Here is a 14,060-nt window from a genome sequence, read left to right as displayed (position 1 = left end):
CGCTGTCTGATGAGCAGGCCAAGTTACACGCTGCTAACATGTCTCTCCAGACAGCTTTCGCGCCATTTAAGATTGGAACTCCGCCTCTAGGAACGCCGCCCCTTGGAACGCCGCCCCTCGCAACGCCGCCCGTCGGAACATCCCCCGCAATAACGCCGATCACTGGAACGTCGATGCCTGAACCGCCAATGACTAGCGACGGACAGTATGCTGGCTCAGCACCAGAGGTTAACGAACTGTATTACAATTACACAACTCCTTTCAAAACTGTGACGGATCAAGAGCCATCTAAATATCATACGGAACCAGTCTGTGTCGCAGAATATAGTGCCCAAGCACGTTCTACGGATCGGGAGCCTTGTTACTCCGCAGACAAGACCATCTCAAGTGTACCGGTACCATACGAAACTGACATGACCAAACATGAATCTACCACTCCCTCCGGGCAAGCGCATCACCATCAACCAACGTTTTCTTTTACAGAAGGCAAACAGCCTTTCAGCGTAGCTGCAGAGGATTCGAAATGGCCAGGATTTGCTGCCGACTTGCACAAGTGGTTCCGTACTGAAGACTCCGCGACGGCCAAATACCCTATCAGCGTTCAAGCTGAGACGTCTAACGAAGATTCATCTGGGATCGAATTTCCTCCGTGGCCCAGTCACTCAGAGACCGAACCAGAAAAGGCCTTTCACCCTGTTGACTTGCCAGTAGCTGCGCCGAACAGAGAAGGCGCGAAAAAAATTTTCGCAGTTCCGTCCTTGTTACAAGAACTGGAAGGGCCATTTGTATTTGATCCGACTGAAAAAGACGATGGCGTCGAAAGCACACAAGAATGTATTCACACGGACGGTGTCAGCGGAACAGACCAAGGTACAGTCGTGGCTTCTCTCAACAATATCCCGGATCTTGCTGGTCCTCAGATAAGCGGTCTAGCAATCGCCGCCGGCACAGATGGAGCGGGCAAGACAAAGGTACAAAAGCGAAGGCTCTCGTTCAGCGACGAAGTTACTGCCAGTGACGACGCAGCTTCTCGTGAAAAACATAAGCTACTGGTTGGTTACTCTGACGTCGGTTCCAGAGCAGACGCCTCGCCCTCGGAAAACGCTGCTCGTTCATCAAGAAAGCAAGCAACGTACATCTACCTTGCCGGCGCCACGATTCCGGAAGAAGAATATTCCCTAGACAAACACGAGCTGTCAGCTGCGCTGGAAAGTGACACGTCAGCCAAGGCGGATGAAGAGGAATTAATGTTGCCCTACAATGCGAGACAAAGCGCACCGGATGGCGAGTTGAACAATGAGGAGCACAGGACAGGTAGCGCGTCCCAATACGGTGAACTTATAGCAAGTACATTTACGCAGTCCGCTCCCAACGACGTCACCACAGCGACGAATGCCACGTGGAGCGCAGAGAACAGAGACGACGACTTGCAGCGTCCTGTGTACGTCGAAACGGGTTTCGAGGATGCAAGGCGCCAAGTGAACAAGTCCTGGCTATCCCTCCGCACTGGAAGCGCCGACTATAGCAACGAGCAAGTGGAAAACACTCGCGGTGGTGAAACGGCGTTTGGCGACCGTCGCGCGAATGCTACGGAAGTAGGAGACAATACCTGGGAAAGCTCGACTAGAGAATTTGAATCCAGTGTCCCAACAGGCGCTGCCACGAGCGATCCCGCGGGCGCGGGAGGTGTCCCCTCAACCGAGCGAAAGGCTTCGCTAAGCAGCGTCAGTGTAGGGTACACCCAAGAACCGCAGCCAAATGACGGTAACGTTTCTTCTTACAGCGGCGATGCCTCGGATGACTTGGAAAGCCTAAAAATGCGCCTCTTCGGAACAAGAAGCCGCTCCCAGGGTCCAGGGGACATTGCCGATGACGAGATTCGAAAAAGTGAGGCCACATCCACGCTCAGCGCTTCCCACATCGTGGCCACGGACGCACCGTTTCCGTGGGAGCACACACGCAGCGTTGATTCAGAGACCGGGTACGCCCCAGCGATCATATTAAGAGACGACGCCTACCAAATGAGCTTGCCGGGCTCGGCAGTGGCTGAGGGTGTGGCAGACATAGCCAACAAATACGAGGTTCCCGCTGCAGGAAAGGAAACTACGAAATCGGAAAGTGCATTGTCGCCTACATTCGGAGATGTGTTAAACGCTGAAGAAGGTGCTACGCGACATGGCGAAGAACAGTCCGATTCGGATATTACGGCACGAGCAGCCCCGATTCAGCTGGAACCTTCCCAACGCGGAGGCAGCGAGTCGCCCACGAATGATGATGGAGAAGGGCGTATAGAGCATCTCTTGAAGACGGCAGGCGTGGACAGAAAGGACGACGCCCACGACATCAGTCACGAAGTGCCTGACGCTGACGACGAGAGTTCGAAGCTTGCTTCCCACTGCGAAGAGCTGCGATTCGAGAACTTCAGAACGGTTGTAGAACACATGGCGGACCTGTCGGCGCGAAGCGAGACAAACATTGTGTACGAGTCCTTCGTTCCCGCTATTGGCAAAGTCAGAGACATGCTCGGTAGCGTTTATTATGATACTGCATTCACGGTTCGCGTCGTAGACGACTACGATTTACCGTCCATCATGTACGACCGCTGGAACGAGGATGCTGCCAGCGTGGCTCCAACGATCAAGACTTTCTGGACCTACAGCCCACACAGCGTCTTGATGTCCGTCGACGAGAACGGTACGCATGCTTTTTTTTTTTTCCATTTCTTTTACGTCTTAGTAAATGGGTGCCTGGTGAAATGAAACCAATACATAAAATTCACCGCGTCGTTTTTGACAATACCACCCTAAGCCACAAACACAGAAGTGATGTAAGTTGAAACTGATGCGCAAAATTCCAGTAAAAGAGCAACACTTTGTTTTTTTCAGAAACTCATTTTCCTAGCACTGCACTCTCGCTCTCATACAGTTGCTGTATTTTTTTTTTTTTTTGGCATCTCGCATGAAAAGTTATGTCTGTCAGTACATTACCACAATGTTTACCGTAATTTCGACATTGGTTGGAGCACTCGCATTCGAAATCCCGCATGCGAGTGCTCTAACTCCGGCAGCAAGGTGGGACGCAAGTCTGAAAGGGGGAAGAGATGCTGCACCTGCTATTAGGTGACAAAGGAAGAGCACGTGTACGCGTCCGTGTTTTCTGTTGCTTCTTTGTCCGTGTTCTGTGTTTTCTTTGTTTTCTTTGCAGCTGCATGTTTGCGACGTATTTGCCAATATGTTCGGTGAAGGCAAGGCTGTCATGGCTCGTTTACTCGGAGCATTCGTCACCCGAAGAACAGAAATATTAACATCGAACACGCGAGAACAGAAACGTATTAGCAACTCGATCGTTAAGCTTAGAGAAAAGAAAAACAATCTGAGTTGTATTAGTAAATGCTTCTCAACAATCCGAAAATTAACGCTCTTACCGTGATATAGGAGGCTTGGTAAGCCAGAAAAGACGCCTGGCGGGCGGCGACGCAGCCTTTAAATTCCCGCACTGGCTCGCTGTGACGTCATGGATTTTGACTGAGCTTGCTCGGGTCCAGTTAATTATTTTATCGCTAAAGATGGACTATAGACTGTATTCCTAAATGAGCAAAAGACTGAACTTAGCAAGTGCAAGTTTTAAATAAAAACTTTCACTGCGACATCGGCCCAAACACACACACGCGCGCACGCACGCACGCACGCACGCACGCACGCACACGCACACACACACACACACACACACACACACACACACACACACACACACACACGCACGCACGCACGCACACACACACACACACACACACACACACACACACTGATATCCGCGACGTCACACAGACTTGCTGACACTGGAGTTCGCGCGAAATTCACGAAATTAAAGTTTGATTTTCCCTCCATTTTCAGTTCTAGTAATCATTCTGTGACCCTTAAATTAATGAAATTACTGTCTTGACGGAATGCTCGATTAGAGTAAATTGATTTACCATTCTTCAGGCACCTGTTTCTTGGCAAGCGCACGTTCCTTGAAACAAAGCACATGCACAAAGCACATGTTTCTTGAAGCCATACCATCCGAAATGCAACAGCCGGTCGCACAAAACAATGCATCCAACAAGTTTCCAGCAATATTCAAACGTGTCTCCAGCAGATTTCAACAGTCCGAGCGACCTTTCGTTCGACGCATCGGATGGCTTCGACGTACACGCGTGTTTTTACACTTCACAGTTTGCAAACGTGCACCCGCTCATTGTGCACGTCTCCCAAAAAGCCACGCGCACCTACGCGCAGGCACACATTGCGGCATCATCAGCGCCATCGTGTTCGAGGACGAGCAGGCCTTCTGCGCGGCCAACAGCGTCAAGTGCGACTTCCTGGCGAACGGTGTCAAGCGGCAACTGTGGGACGCACTGCTGAGCGTTCAGCGCGGCAAGAACTTGTTCACCGTGGTGCCGGCCGAGCAGGTGAGCGCCTACTACCGCCATCTGGGCTTCTACACGTCGGCCAGGGGCCTCATCCTCCACGGAAAGCTGGCGTCAGACACGGACCTCGCGCCGCTAGGCCAAGTCCCGTTGCCGGACGGTGTCGAGGTAAGCCGATTGGAAATAGTGCTTCGATGCCCTCCTAGGAGGACATCGAGGAATCCTAATTTGGAAGCGACAGGGGCACCATGCCCTTTTGAACGCTTACCATTACGTGCACGATCATGAGCGAAACAGCGATGGATTACACTCTAAGCGTGAACAGCTGGGCTAGTTGGTTGTGAATAGCATTGTGAAACATCGTTCCAGCGCACAAGTATACACGGACCAGCAGAGAGAGAGAGAGAGAGAACAAGAACGCCGGCATTACTTCAACTGAATTTTATTCTACAGAAAACGGGGCTTTATGTATATACCAACGTTCTTGTCTCTCTATGCTCGTTCGTGTTTATTTGTGCAATGGAACGATGTTTCATAATGCTATATATGGATTACACTCCGCAGATGTTTGTTATACTTCTGCTCAGTACGGTCTGTCTACGGTCGCGGACTGCTAAGAATTGTGGTCTTAAACATAACCCGGCATGCAGCCCCAGACCGATTCTCAGCAACGTAGTTTCATTGCCATACTGATACGGCATAATTTATGTCGAGTCCCTGCATATCTAATTCACGTAACGCTACTTTGTTTACGCTCAGCTGCATGTCTATATTACACTTCTGCAATAGTACTACTACGCCACTGTTACCTTGAGGAGGAGCCTAATTGGTATAAGCCAGAAAAGACAAAAACTAAACACGGTGCGCGCCGCCCTGACGCTCTCGCACCAGCTCACTATGGCGTCATAGATTTTTACAGCATCCACTCAACTGCATGCATTTTAAAGGAACAGAAGATTCATCCTAGCAAGCTTTGAGAACGTTTACTGCTCCAAACTGGCCCAAGTACGCTAAAGTACTTTGAAATTTGTGACGTGACATTAACGCACGGGCGCTGAGCTTTCGGAGAAAACTTCGAGAAAAAAAAAAAGGGGGGGGGGGGGGGGGAGGTTGGACTTCATCACCTCCTGAACTAATCAATTGTTTTCCGAATCGAAACACACTTTTCAACGAATTCGTTATCGGTCTAAACTGATCCAGAGTTCCTCCATACATAGCGTCCCTCTTCTCGTCTACTGAAAGCATTGCTTGTGGGCACAGAATTAGCTGGTTTTCAGCAAACGGAATTCGGTCTATCATAGTCAAGTTTCTCCTTTACAATCACCATATATGTAGAGCAAACGCGCCTTCTTCCGACGTGCGAGAGGCCGTGGGGGAGGGGGGGGGGGAGGGAAGGGAGGCGACGTTTAGCTGCGGCACCAAGTGCCTATTTATATCAGAGGCTCCGGCAACAGTCACCAACGCCGCACGCATTTTGAGCTAACGCGGGCAAAACGCCGATGGCGTCGACAACAGTTCTGCGTGTTGCCGATGCTGCTGCATGTCCAAGTTTACACAGCTGATAAAGCTAATATCATTACTCCGTATAGCTCTCTACAAGTTTGCTATCGCAATTGATGCTTCGCCTTTCAGGTGAAACTGCGACAACTTTTTTATTAAGATTCACAGAACACTGTCAAAAAGAGATGACTTCTGTGCGCTCATCAATGACTGCAATTTCGATGTTATTGTTTTAACGGAACCATGACTCTGTAGTACTGCTGATAACAATGAAGTTTTCTCTTGTGTAAAGAAATACTTCGTCATGATAGACCTGACCGAATCGGCGGTGGTGTTCTGACAGCAGTGAATGATCAAGTTCAGTGTTCCCCTGTCGTCGTTAGAACCAGGGTGTCAACTGAACCCGAACCTAAAATTGTACCCGAACCGCAATTATAAGCGGTACTGAGCCCGAACACGAACCGATAATTTTGGAACTTGCCTGAACCCGAACCTAACCTGAACCAAAAAAAAAAAAAAAAAGGAAATAAGAGTTGCAGGTTCGGCACGAAACAGTTCAAGCATATAAGGCGACAACGGGTGCTCAATAGTTCGCACGATTCTTCGAATAACTACGTCCTCAATTGACGCACCCTATACTAGCAGATTGTTACGATTCACGAGTTGCGCTGTGTGCGAGAATGGGGATAGACGGTGGGTACGTTCTATTAACTATACGGCCATCTCGGCACAGGCGCTTGCACTTCTGAAGTCGGCCATGCCAGTTTTGTTTCGCGGCCAAAACGTTGTTTCAGAGGCTCCGCGGAAACATTTCCTATGGTTCAACACACGTTTGATGCTTAGCCAAGCAGAGTGCAACGCTCTTTGAGTAGTATAAGTTATTCGTGGGGCCCAATGTGTGGCTTCTGATTTCTTTGTGCGCCCTTAACCAGCGTCAGACTACGAGTAATTGCAGATGCGCAATAAACCTCGACGTGTGGTTCAGCACAAACCGTCCTTGTTCATCGTTCAGAAGCATCAATGTCCTCACCTGCTTTTAAAGAAGCGGAAAACTGAGCGTAATTTGAAATGCTGGCTCCTTTCTTTTGCTACGGACTAGACATTTGAAGTTGTAATTTATGTAATACAATGTGAATTGGCGCTGTCTTCGACACCATAACTCACATGCCACAGTTCGCTCACTGCCAGTCCTGTAGTAAAAATCTGACGCAAAACGAAAATTAACTTATTCTGCTGCTGTCAAAGTAACGAGTATAAAAGCTACGCAAACCTTACACTGATGCAAGCATTCTCACTAATTACCTGTGTCTTTAATATGTACATGAAAATCCCTCCGTATCTGTGTAATTCATTCGTAAATTTCTGCCTCCTCTTGATGAAACTTGTGCATGTACCACGCGGACAAGTCGATAGTTCTATGCAGCATGTCGGCATGGCTAATGATAAAAACGGACTGCGCCGAACTGGTTTGCGAGCCGGTTTAGTGTTGCGAACTGGTTCGCGAACCGTTAGGAATTCTTATTTATCGGAACCGGAACTGAACGAAATCGAAGTGCGTTGAACCCAAACCAGAACCAAACCGGTATTCTTTTTTTTTTTTTCGGGTTAGACACTCTGGTTAGAACAGCGTTAGAAATAGTGCGGTACTGCATAACTGGGAACTTCAAGAAAATAGTATTGTGAGTATGCTATCGACCAACTTTTAACCACAGTAGATTCTGTAACGAACTTCATGACTGCCTCAACGAGATGACTGTCATTTTCCCTAGTGTGCCTGTTCTGCTACTTGGTTATTTTAACTTTCGGAATATTGTGTGGTCAAATTTATTTCCACATCCTACACCCTTTTTCTGCTGAAACTGACCATTTTATTCGCATCTGTAACGACTTCGGACTGACACAACTCGTCAATTTTCCAACACCTGTAACGGTCACAACATCATAGCTTCTTGCGTTAAAGAACCCCAGGCGGTCTAGATTAAACCGGGGTTCCCTCCAATATATGGCGTGCCTCATAATCTGATCGGGGCTTTGACCACCTAAAATTGCACAATTTAATTAATTTCATGAAAGTCCGCCGCGAGAAAAAGTGGCACCAGCCCGATGTCAACGTGTAGCGCCGCGCCTTCTCAGTCCCAGATCGCCAAGTTCAAGAAGCAGATGTACGCGTCGCTGCTGAGCTTCGACAAAAGCACGCTCGGGTTCGGCCGCAAGCGGTTCTGGAGGATGACTCTGCGCGAGGGCCCCATCTCGTTCCGTGTGGCGCTCCGAGGGGGCAGCAAGGGCCAAGTGTGCGGCTACGCGGGCCTCCAGAACGACGTGAGCGGCGTGCCCGTCGTGCGCTGGCTGGTGGCCGCCGACGAACACGTGGCGGTCCGGCTTCTGCACAACCTGCTGGACCGGGTCGCGCACAGTTCCGTCAGCGCGGCGCCTGGATGGCGCTGTACGCGCGCAGCCACGCGTCAGCCGCGCTCCTTCGGCACCTGGACACCAGCAGCTTCCAGCCGTGGATGCTCATCTTCAACCGACGGGAGCCTTTCCTCCAGTACCGGAACATTGCAGTGCTCACCTACATATGAACCGCACCCACGGCAATTTCCATCTTTTTTTTTTTCTTTTTCGCTGATGTTACGCATGCGCGGGGAGATTTTCATTTTATTTGTTATTCGTTATTGGCAATGAAACTACTATATGCAAGAAGGCTTTGGTGCGCTGCTGCTCTCTACTGCACGGTACACGCGAACCTTTAACCGTGATGTCTCATTGTGCGTACACGGGAGAGAGCACGGCGCTAATTAACGATCCATCGCATGTACGTTACACGGTCGTGAGAAAGCGTAATTGGAATACCTTAACCAAATCTTAGCCCAACTATAGATTAAACTGGTAAGGTTAGCGTAGCGAGGCAGCAACACTTTCATGCCTAACAGCCGAACATCAAAGGGTGGAGCACCCTTAATTGTTGGCACTTGCGAGTACCACCAGTCAATTCAGTTAAAACACAGAAACAACATTTTCTTTTTTATACATGACCGAATATCTGTGCAGCTTCGCAAGCAAAATTATAACACAGTGCACAGCAGATTATTGCAAGACAACAATACGCATATTCTAGAATAAAGTGCAAGTTACTTTTAAATTACGGTACGCAATGTTAAAGGGCTCGGGATTCCTGGCAATGTAGAGCAAAAGTGTAAGAACATGTGTTTACTTTGGAATTGATTACATGCGAAATATATATTACGTAGCAATAATACACTACATGTGTAATTTCTCAACGTTGATTCGCAGTGGTTACTCTTGCACTTTCTGTAATGCTGATAAGCACCTAACGCATAAAATGGCTGTGCAAAAAAGGCATTGGCAGAAAGAGGCCGGTATTACTGTCGACAGCCCGGGATATTTCATTGGCTAATGTAGGAGTGCAGTACCCGAAATCCTTTATCGGACGTCATGAAACGTTGAGTGTATATGCCTATAGTGTTCATATTGTACATTACACACGATACGTGTTAATTAAAAACCCCAGAGGCCACAGATGCTGTATATAGTTTGAATGACTATATGTGTGGATTAAATGACGTTAAATAAAGTATAATCTAAAGGAGAATTGCAGGTTATTTTACAAACAAATGTATGTACCCTGACATGCCCGAACAAACGAATGACCGAATTAAACCACCGCGGACAAGAAGCACCGCACAGATTTGTACCACCTAAGATTTCTGTGTACTGTGAACGCCATTCTTTCATCTTGCCGCTGACCTCCTCTCGCCAGTCTCGCCCTCTCAACGATCTCTTTCTCTCTCTCACACACACACACGACGTGGCAGACAAATACAAAATGACCAAATGAACAAGCGCCAACCAACGACACTACCTCCAAGCATATGGGATCCCTCCTGGTCGATGATGCCATGTAGTATAATGGCGCTTAGCAACACTTAGCACTTAGCATCCTGAATATTAAGAATTGACATATTTAGACTATTTATATATGCCTTATGACAGTATTTACAATAGTCATTTTTGGTCCAATATAGGCATATAGATAGGCAAAATAACCTGAACTCTCTCGTACTCATTCTCAAAATATATATTATGGCTGACTCACTCTTCAAAATCACTCATCTGGACTCACTAGTACTCGCTCACTAATGGGCTGACACTGGCAGCACAGGGGAGGAAACTGCAGCATTCTTTTTTTCTTTTTTTGAAAGAAGAAAGGAAACATATTGTGCTTTCTATATTTCATTCGTAAAAAAGGTTCACGAGATGTTACGCTTACATGATTCATGGAATATTTTGTTCCGTGCACCTCTTGCACATCTCTTGCAGGAGAGAGAGATGGATAGGTGCATATACAGTATAGACCACTTGTAACGTAACCGTTTATAGTGCAGGACCGGATGTAGTACGGTCTTTTCAAACTCCCGTTAATTTTCCCATAGCACTCCATGTATACGCATACCGCTTACAGTGCAGCCGCGTGAGACGAAATACCGGTTATAATGCGGCTTCCGCGGGAAAATCTCGCCGACAAGGGCGGCAGCGAGCACGCTTCTCAACAAGGTGCGTGCTCCCCGGCCGGCGTGTGCATTATTCAATGCAATCAAACTCTCGTTAATTCGGACTCATTTGGCCGCACATCAGTTAATTCTGACTACTTTCGGAGCTCGAGGAGCGCCGCAAATGTGCGACGCAATAGAGCAAGAACGGCGCTAGCGTCCAACCGAAACGAAGCGGCGGAGTCCGCATCGCCACGGCCATCAGTTGAAAACGTACGTGAATGACAACAACGCGGGGACGCTTCGAGCCTATTTGTGCCTTTAAAGCCTGTATACTTGCGTTTACCGCTGCGCATAACACCGCGTTGGCCACGGGCTTTCGTAACTGCGTGGTCGTCATCCACGATCGCGTCGATAGCGGCCGCGGTTTTCTCCACAGCGGTTGCGGCGAACAGTATCGTTTTTACTCGGTACGCGCGCGCGTCGGCCGCGTGCCAAAAAAACTGCGTAGTCGCCATCGATGATCGCATACATAGCGACCGCGGTTTCGACTGCAGTTGCAGCGAACGGTAGTTAATTCGTCCAGACTCGGTGCGGGCGTCGGGCGCGTGACTTCAGCACCGCAAAGTCGCCGTTCATAATCGCGTCGATAGCGGTCACGGTTTTTTCCGCAGCGGTTGCGGCAAACTGTTGTTTCGTTTTGACTCGGTGCAAAGCTGTCGAACTTAAAGAGCACCGGCTACATCGCGATTATGTTTTCGCCAGCTCACTGACGAAAACGTAATCGCGATGTGCGCGCGATAGTACAAAGCGTGTCTACATGCTTGGGCTACATGTTTTGCATACGTGCAGGGCTTGAAAATCGTTGTTTTGGTTATAGTGCAGTACCGCTTATAGTGCAGATATTCGCGACTCCGGCGACTTACGTTATAAGCGGTCTACACTGTACATAGTGCACGCAGTCTGCTCCAGATTTCGAAGGCATGATGACAGATGCACGCTTTACTGATCGCCTTAAAGAAAATTGTAAAGTACGACTTAACCACAACCTACAGACGTGATAGCGTCGGATTGTTATTTGAATATACAAGAAAACAATTATCTTCCGCCGAAACTCAAACACAGACCCCTTTTCCAGCATTTCTACAATTCATACAGCAGCGCGCCACAGTTCCTTCCTTTTGAAAGCACCATCCAGATGGCGCTAGCCTCCTCGGCAGCCGCGCGCCGAGGTGAAGTTGGACAAAAAATGCTGCAGTTGCCAGGAACTGATAAGCATACCTTTGAATGCTATCGCGTTCCACTTTTATAACGGCGAAGCTTAAGCGTCCTCCAAATTTTTCAATGTAAACTGCACCAGAACATTCAGAAAGTATGACGTACACACGAGCTGCAGACATGATAGCTTCAAACTGTTTTTAGAACATGCCAGAAAACATAATTCAGTTACGAGAAAACTCGGACAAAGCCACTTGGATGACAAAATATTCACGTGCATGCCGAAAAAAGGTCCATGTGCGATATCCTCGGGACGTCCGCGGTAGGATATCTAAATCTAGACGCCCGGCAGATGTCTCCATTTGTATCCGAAACGGTGCACGGACATTAGGGCATGATTCGGATGCCCTGCGGATGAAACGTTTTCACTGGGATTTTGCATACTAAAATACATAATCTACTAATTCAGGCTGTTATCTCCCTCAAGGTATGCTGTACCCTCTTAACTAGCGGTCATTACTACTTACGTCAGATGATCTTACCTTGCTTGCCATTTCAGCAACCTGCTTGGCAAGCCACACGTACGTGTCATGGCATCGGCTTCAGCTTACTCACTCATGCCGTTTCATCAACCATCATAAATTCACATCAACCTGTAAATTAAATTGTGCATGGCAGCACTGAAGTAACGAAAATAAAGCAGATCCCGCACACTGCAGGGATCAGACTGTCGGGGAAACTTTAGCGAGCCGGCAAGACGAAATGGCACATCACCATGAGAGATGCGCGGCCAGGGCAAGGAGGTTATAGTCCAAGTAGACGTATAGGTATAACCTCCTTGGGCCAGGGCCGTTGCGTTCTGTAGGTGAAACAGGCAGCTGCCTAGGGCGGCACTTCGGGAGGGGCGCAATAGCGTCGTTCTCACTGCACCTTTGAGGAGCTAAATAGGTAGGTAGGTATTCCGAGGCCCTTTAACACTGGCGGGCTTTGTAACAATTCCCTAGCCAAAAGTTAAAAAGGAAAAGAAGGAATAAAGTATAAAATAGCACAAGAATGTGAGCCACTCACACATGTCGTATATATTGTCTATGGTCAGGTAGTTCGTTTAGTCAGTCTTTTGAAGTCGGCGCATCATCAAGCAGACTAGAATCCAAGGCTTGCCAACGCTTGCGGAAATGTGCGCTCTTCGTGAAGAGCAATGCATGTGTTGCTCGAATCATCGCCACCATTCCCTATATCACTGAAAACTGATTAACGGAAGTACCTGTCGCTCGCATGTCTTGTGGCTTACTATTCTCCCGTTGAAACATGAGCTCATTATGCATTTTATTTCATTGTTAGCAAAGGGTGATGATATTAGGGTAGTTGGTTTGACATATGGGACGTGCGCTATGCTGAAGATAGAATGTATCATATCAACACGACTGACCATAATACACATCATCGTGCATCACCGTGTCTGTTGAACTTCGTGTTCGACGTGTTTCTTGTTTATCTTGGTGCATGATGGTCCTGTCAATTTGTTATTACCTTTAAGCAATAACAAATTTATTAAAGAATAAATACTTTATTTTATTTATAAAACAGTGTTATTTCGTTTATGTTATGACAGACTTACTATATGCTTGTAATGACTTTAAACATTTCAAATTTACATCAATGCGCCTTACAATAACTAACTAGTACATATACGGCATTGCTTCCTTGTGCTATTAATTTAAAGCACTCCGTGCTGCGCTGAGCACTAAGCGCAAGTTACATGTGGCAAACAAATTTTGGCGAGGCAGATCATTGTGTTTTCGATGGGACAATTCACTATATTATACCTTAACATCCACCTCTCCCAAGAAAGCTTCCAAATGTCGGTTAGATAGCAGTCTCCAAAGACAAATACAAGTAGGATTTTTATTAAATGATATGAATAATTTATTAACTTTGTAACAAAAAACACAATGATGTTGATGAGGGTTGGCGAACACTGAATTTAAACCTCCAGCAGCTCCTGGAGGGCTGTCATCCATTTTGTGGCTGTGTCAACTCTTTGAAACAGCGAAAACCGTTGAGTCTAGGTAGTGATTGTCTTTGCCTTCTTTGATGCCTGAAGGAGAGAAAGGTCATAAGCATCACGAGACTAACAAAACACACCATGAGGCTTGATTCACACATCAAATGCATGCAAAAATCATGTTAGGCAAATCACAATACTAGATGTCACATGAATGTAATAATGGATTATAGTATCCTATTTAAGTACAAATTTTAAGAATGAGATTGTCAAAAGATTGTTCCAAACATCTGACTTCAAAAGCACATAGCATCGCATGTGCTCGCGCCGTCGTAGCGAATGTTAGCTCCGGGGTCACCGCTCTCGCCGACCGAGTTGATTCGCTTCGATGTATGCGTAAATGACAGCACAGACTCGGGGC

The 14,060-nt window shown here is 47.5% G+C and overlaps 2 protein-coding genes across 3 annotated transcripts in view; one reads left to right on the top strand and one right to left on the bottom strand.

Moving 5' to 3' along the window:
- Positions 1-278: 278 nt before the first annotated feature.
- Positions 279-9,557, top strand: LOC125943168 (uncharacterized). Its single transcript, XM_049661668.1, has 3 exons — positions 279-2,694; positions 4,278-4,576; positions 8,048-9,557. Exons 1-3 carry the CDS (start codon positions 414-416, stop codon positions 8,588-8,590), a joined length of 3,123 nt encoding a protein of 1,040 aa, XP_049517625.1. The 5' UTR covers positions 279-413; the 3' UTR covers positions 8,591-9,557.
- A 3,962-nt stretch (positions 9,558-13,519) lies between these two features.
- LOC119441862 (SAP domain-containing ribonucleoprotein) overlaps positions 13,520-14,060 on the bottom strand; it is a 40,447-nt gene continuing 39,906 nt past the window's right edge. For both annotated transcript variants that reach the window (XM_037706497.2, XM_037706498.2), the window contains exon 9: positions 13,520-13,732. In XM_037706497.2, the coding sequence (XP_037562425.1) occupies positions 13,700-13,732 (33 nt within the window). In that variant the 3' untranslated portion in view covers positions 13,520-13,699. The remainder of the gene's footprint in view (positions 13,733-14,060) is intronic.

This window comes from Dermacentor silvarum, chromosome 2 (assembly GCF_013339745.2).
Source record: "Dermacentor silvarum isolate Dsil-2018 chromosome 2, BIME_Dsil_1.4, whole genome shotgun sequence".
Classification (NCBI taxonomy): domain Eukaryota; kingdom Metazoa; phylum Arthropoda; class Arachnida; order Ixodida; family Ixodidae; genus Dermacentor; species Dermacentor silvarum.
Note: the sequence above shows the minus strand (reverse complement) of the source record. Positions and strands in the feature narration are given on the sequence as shown.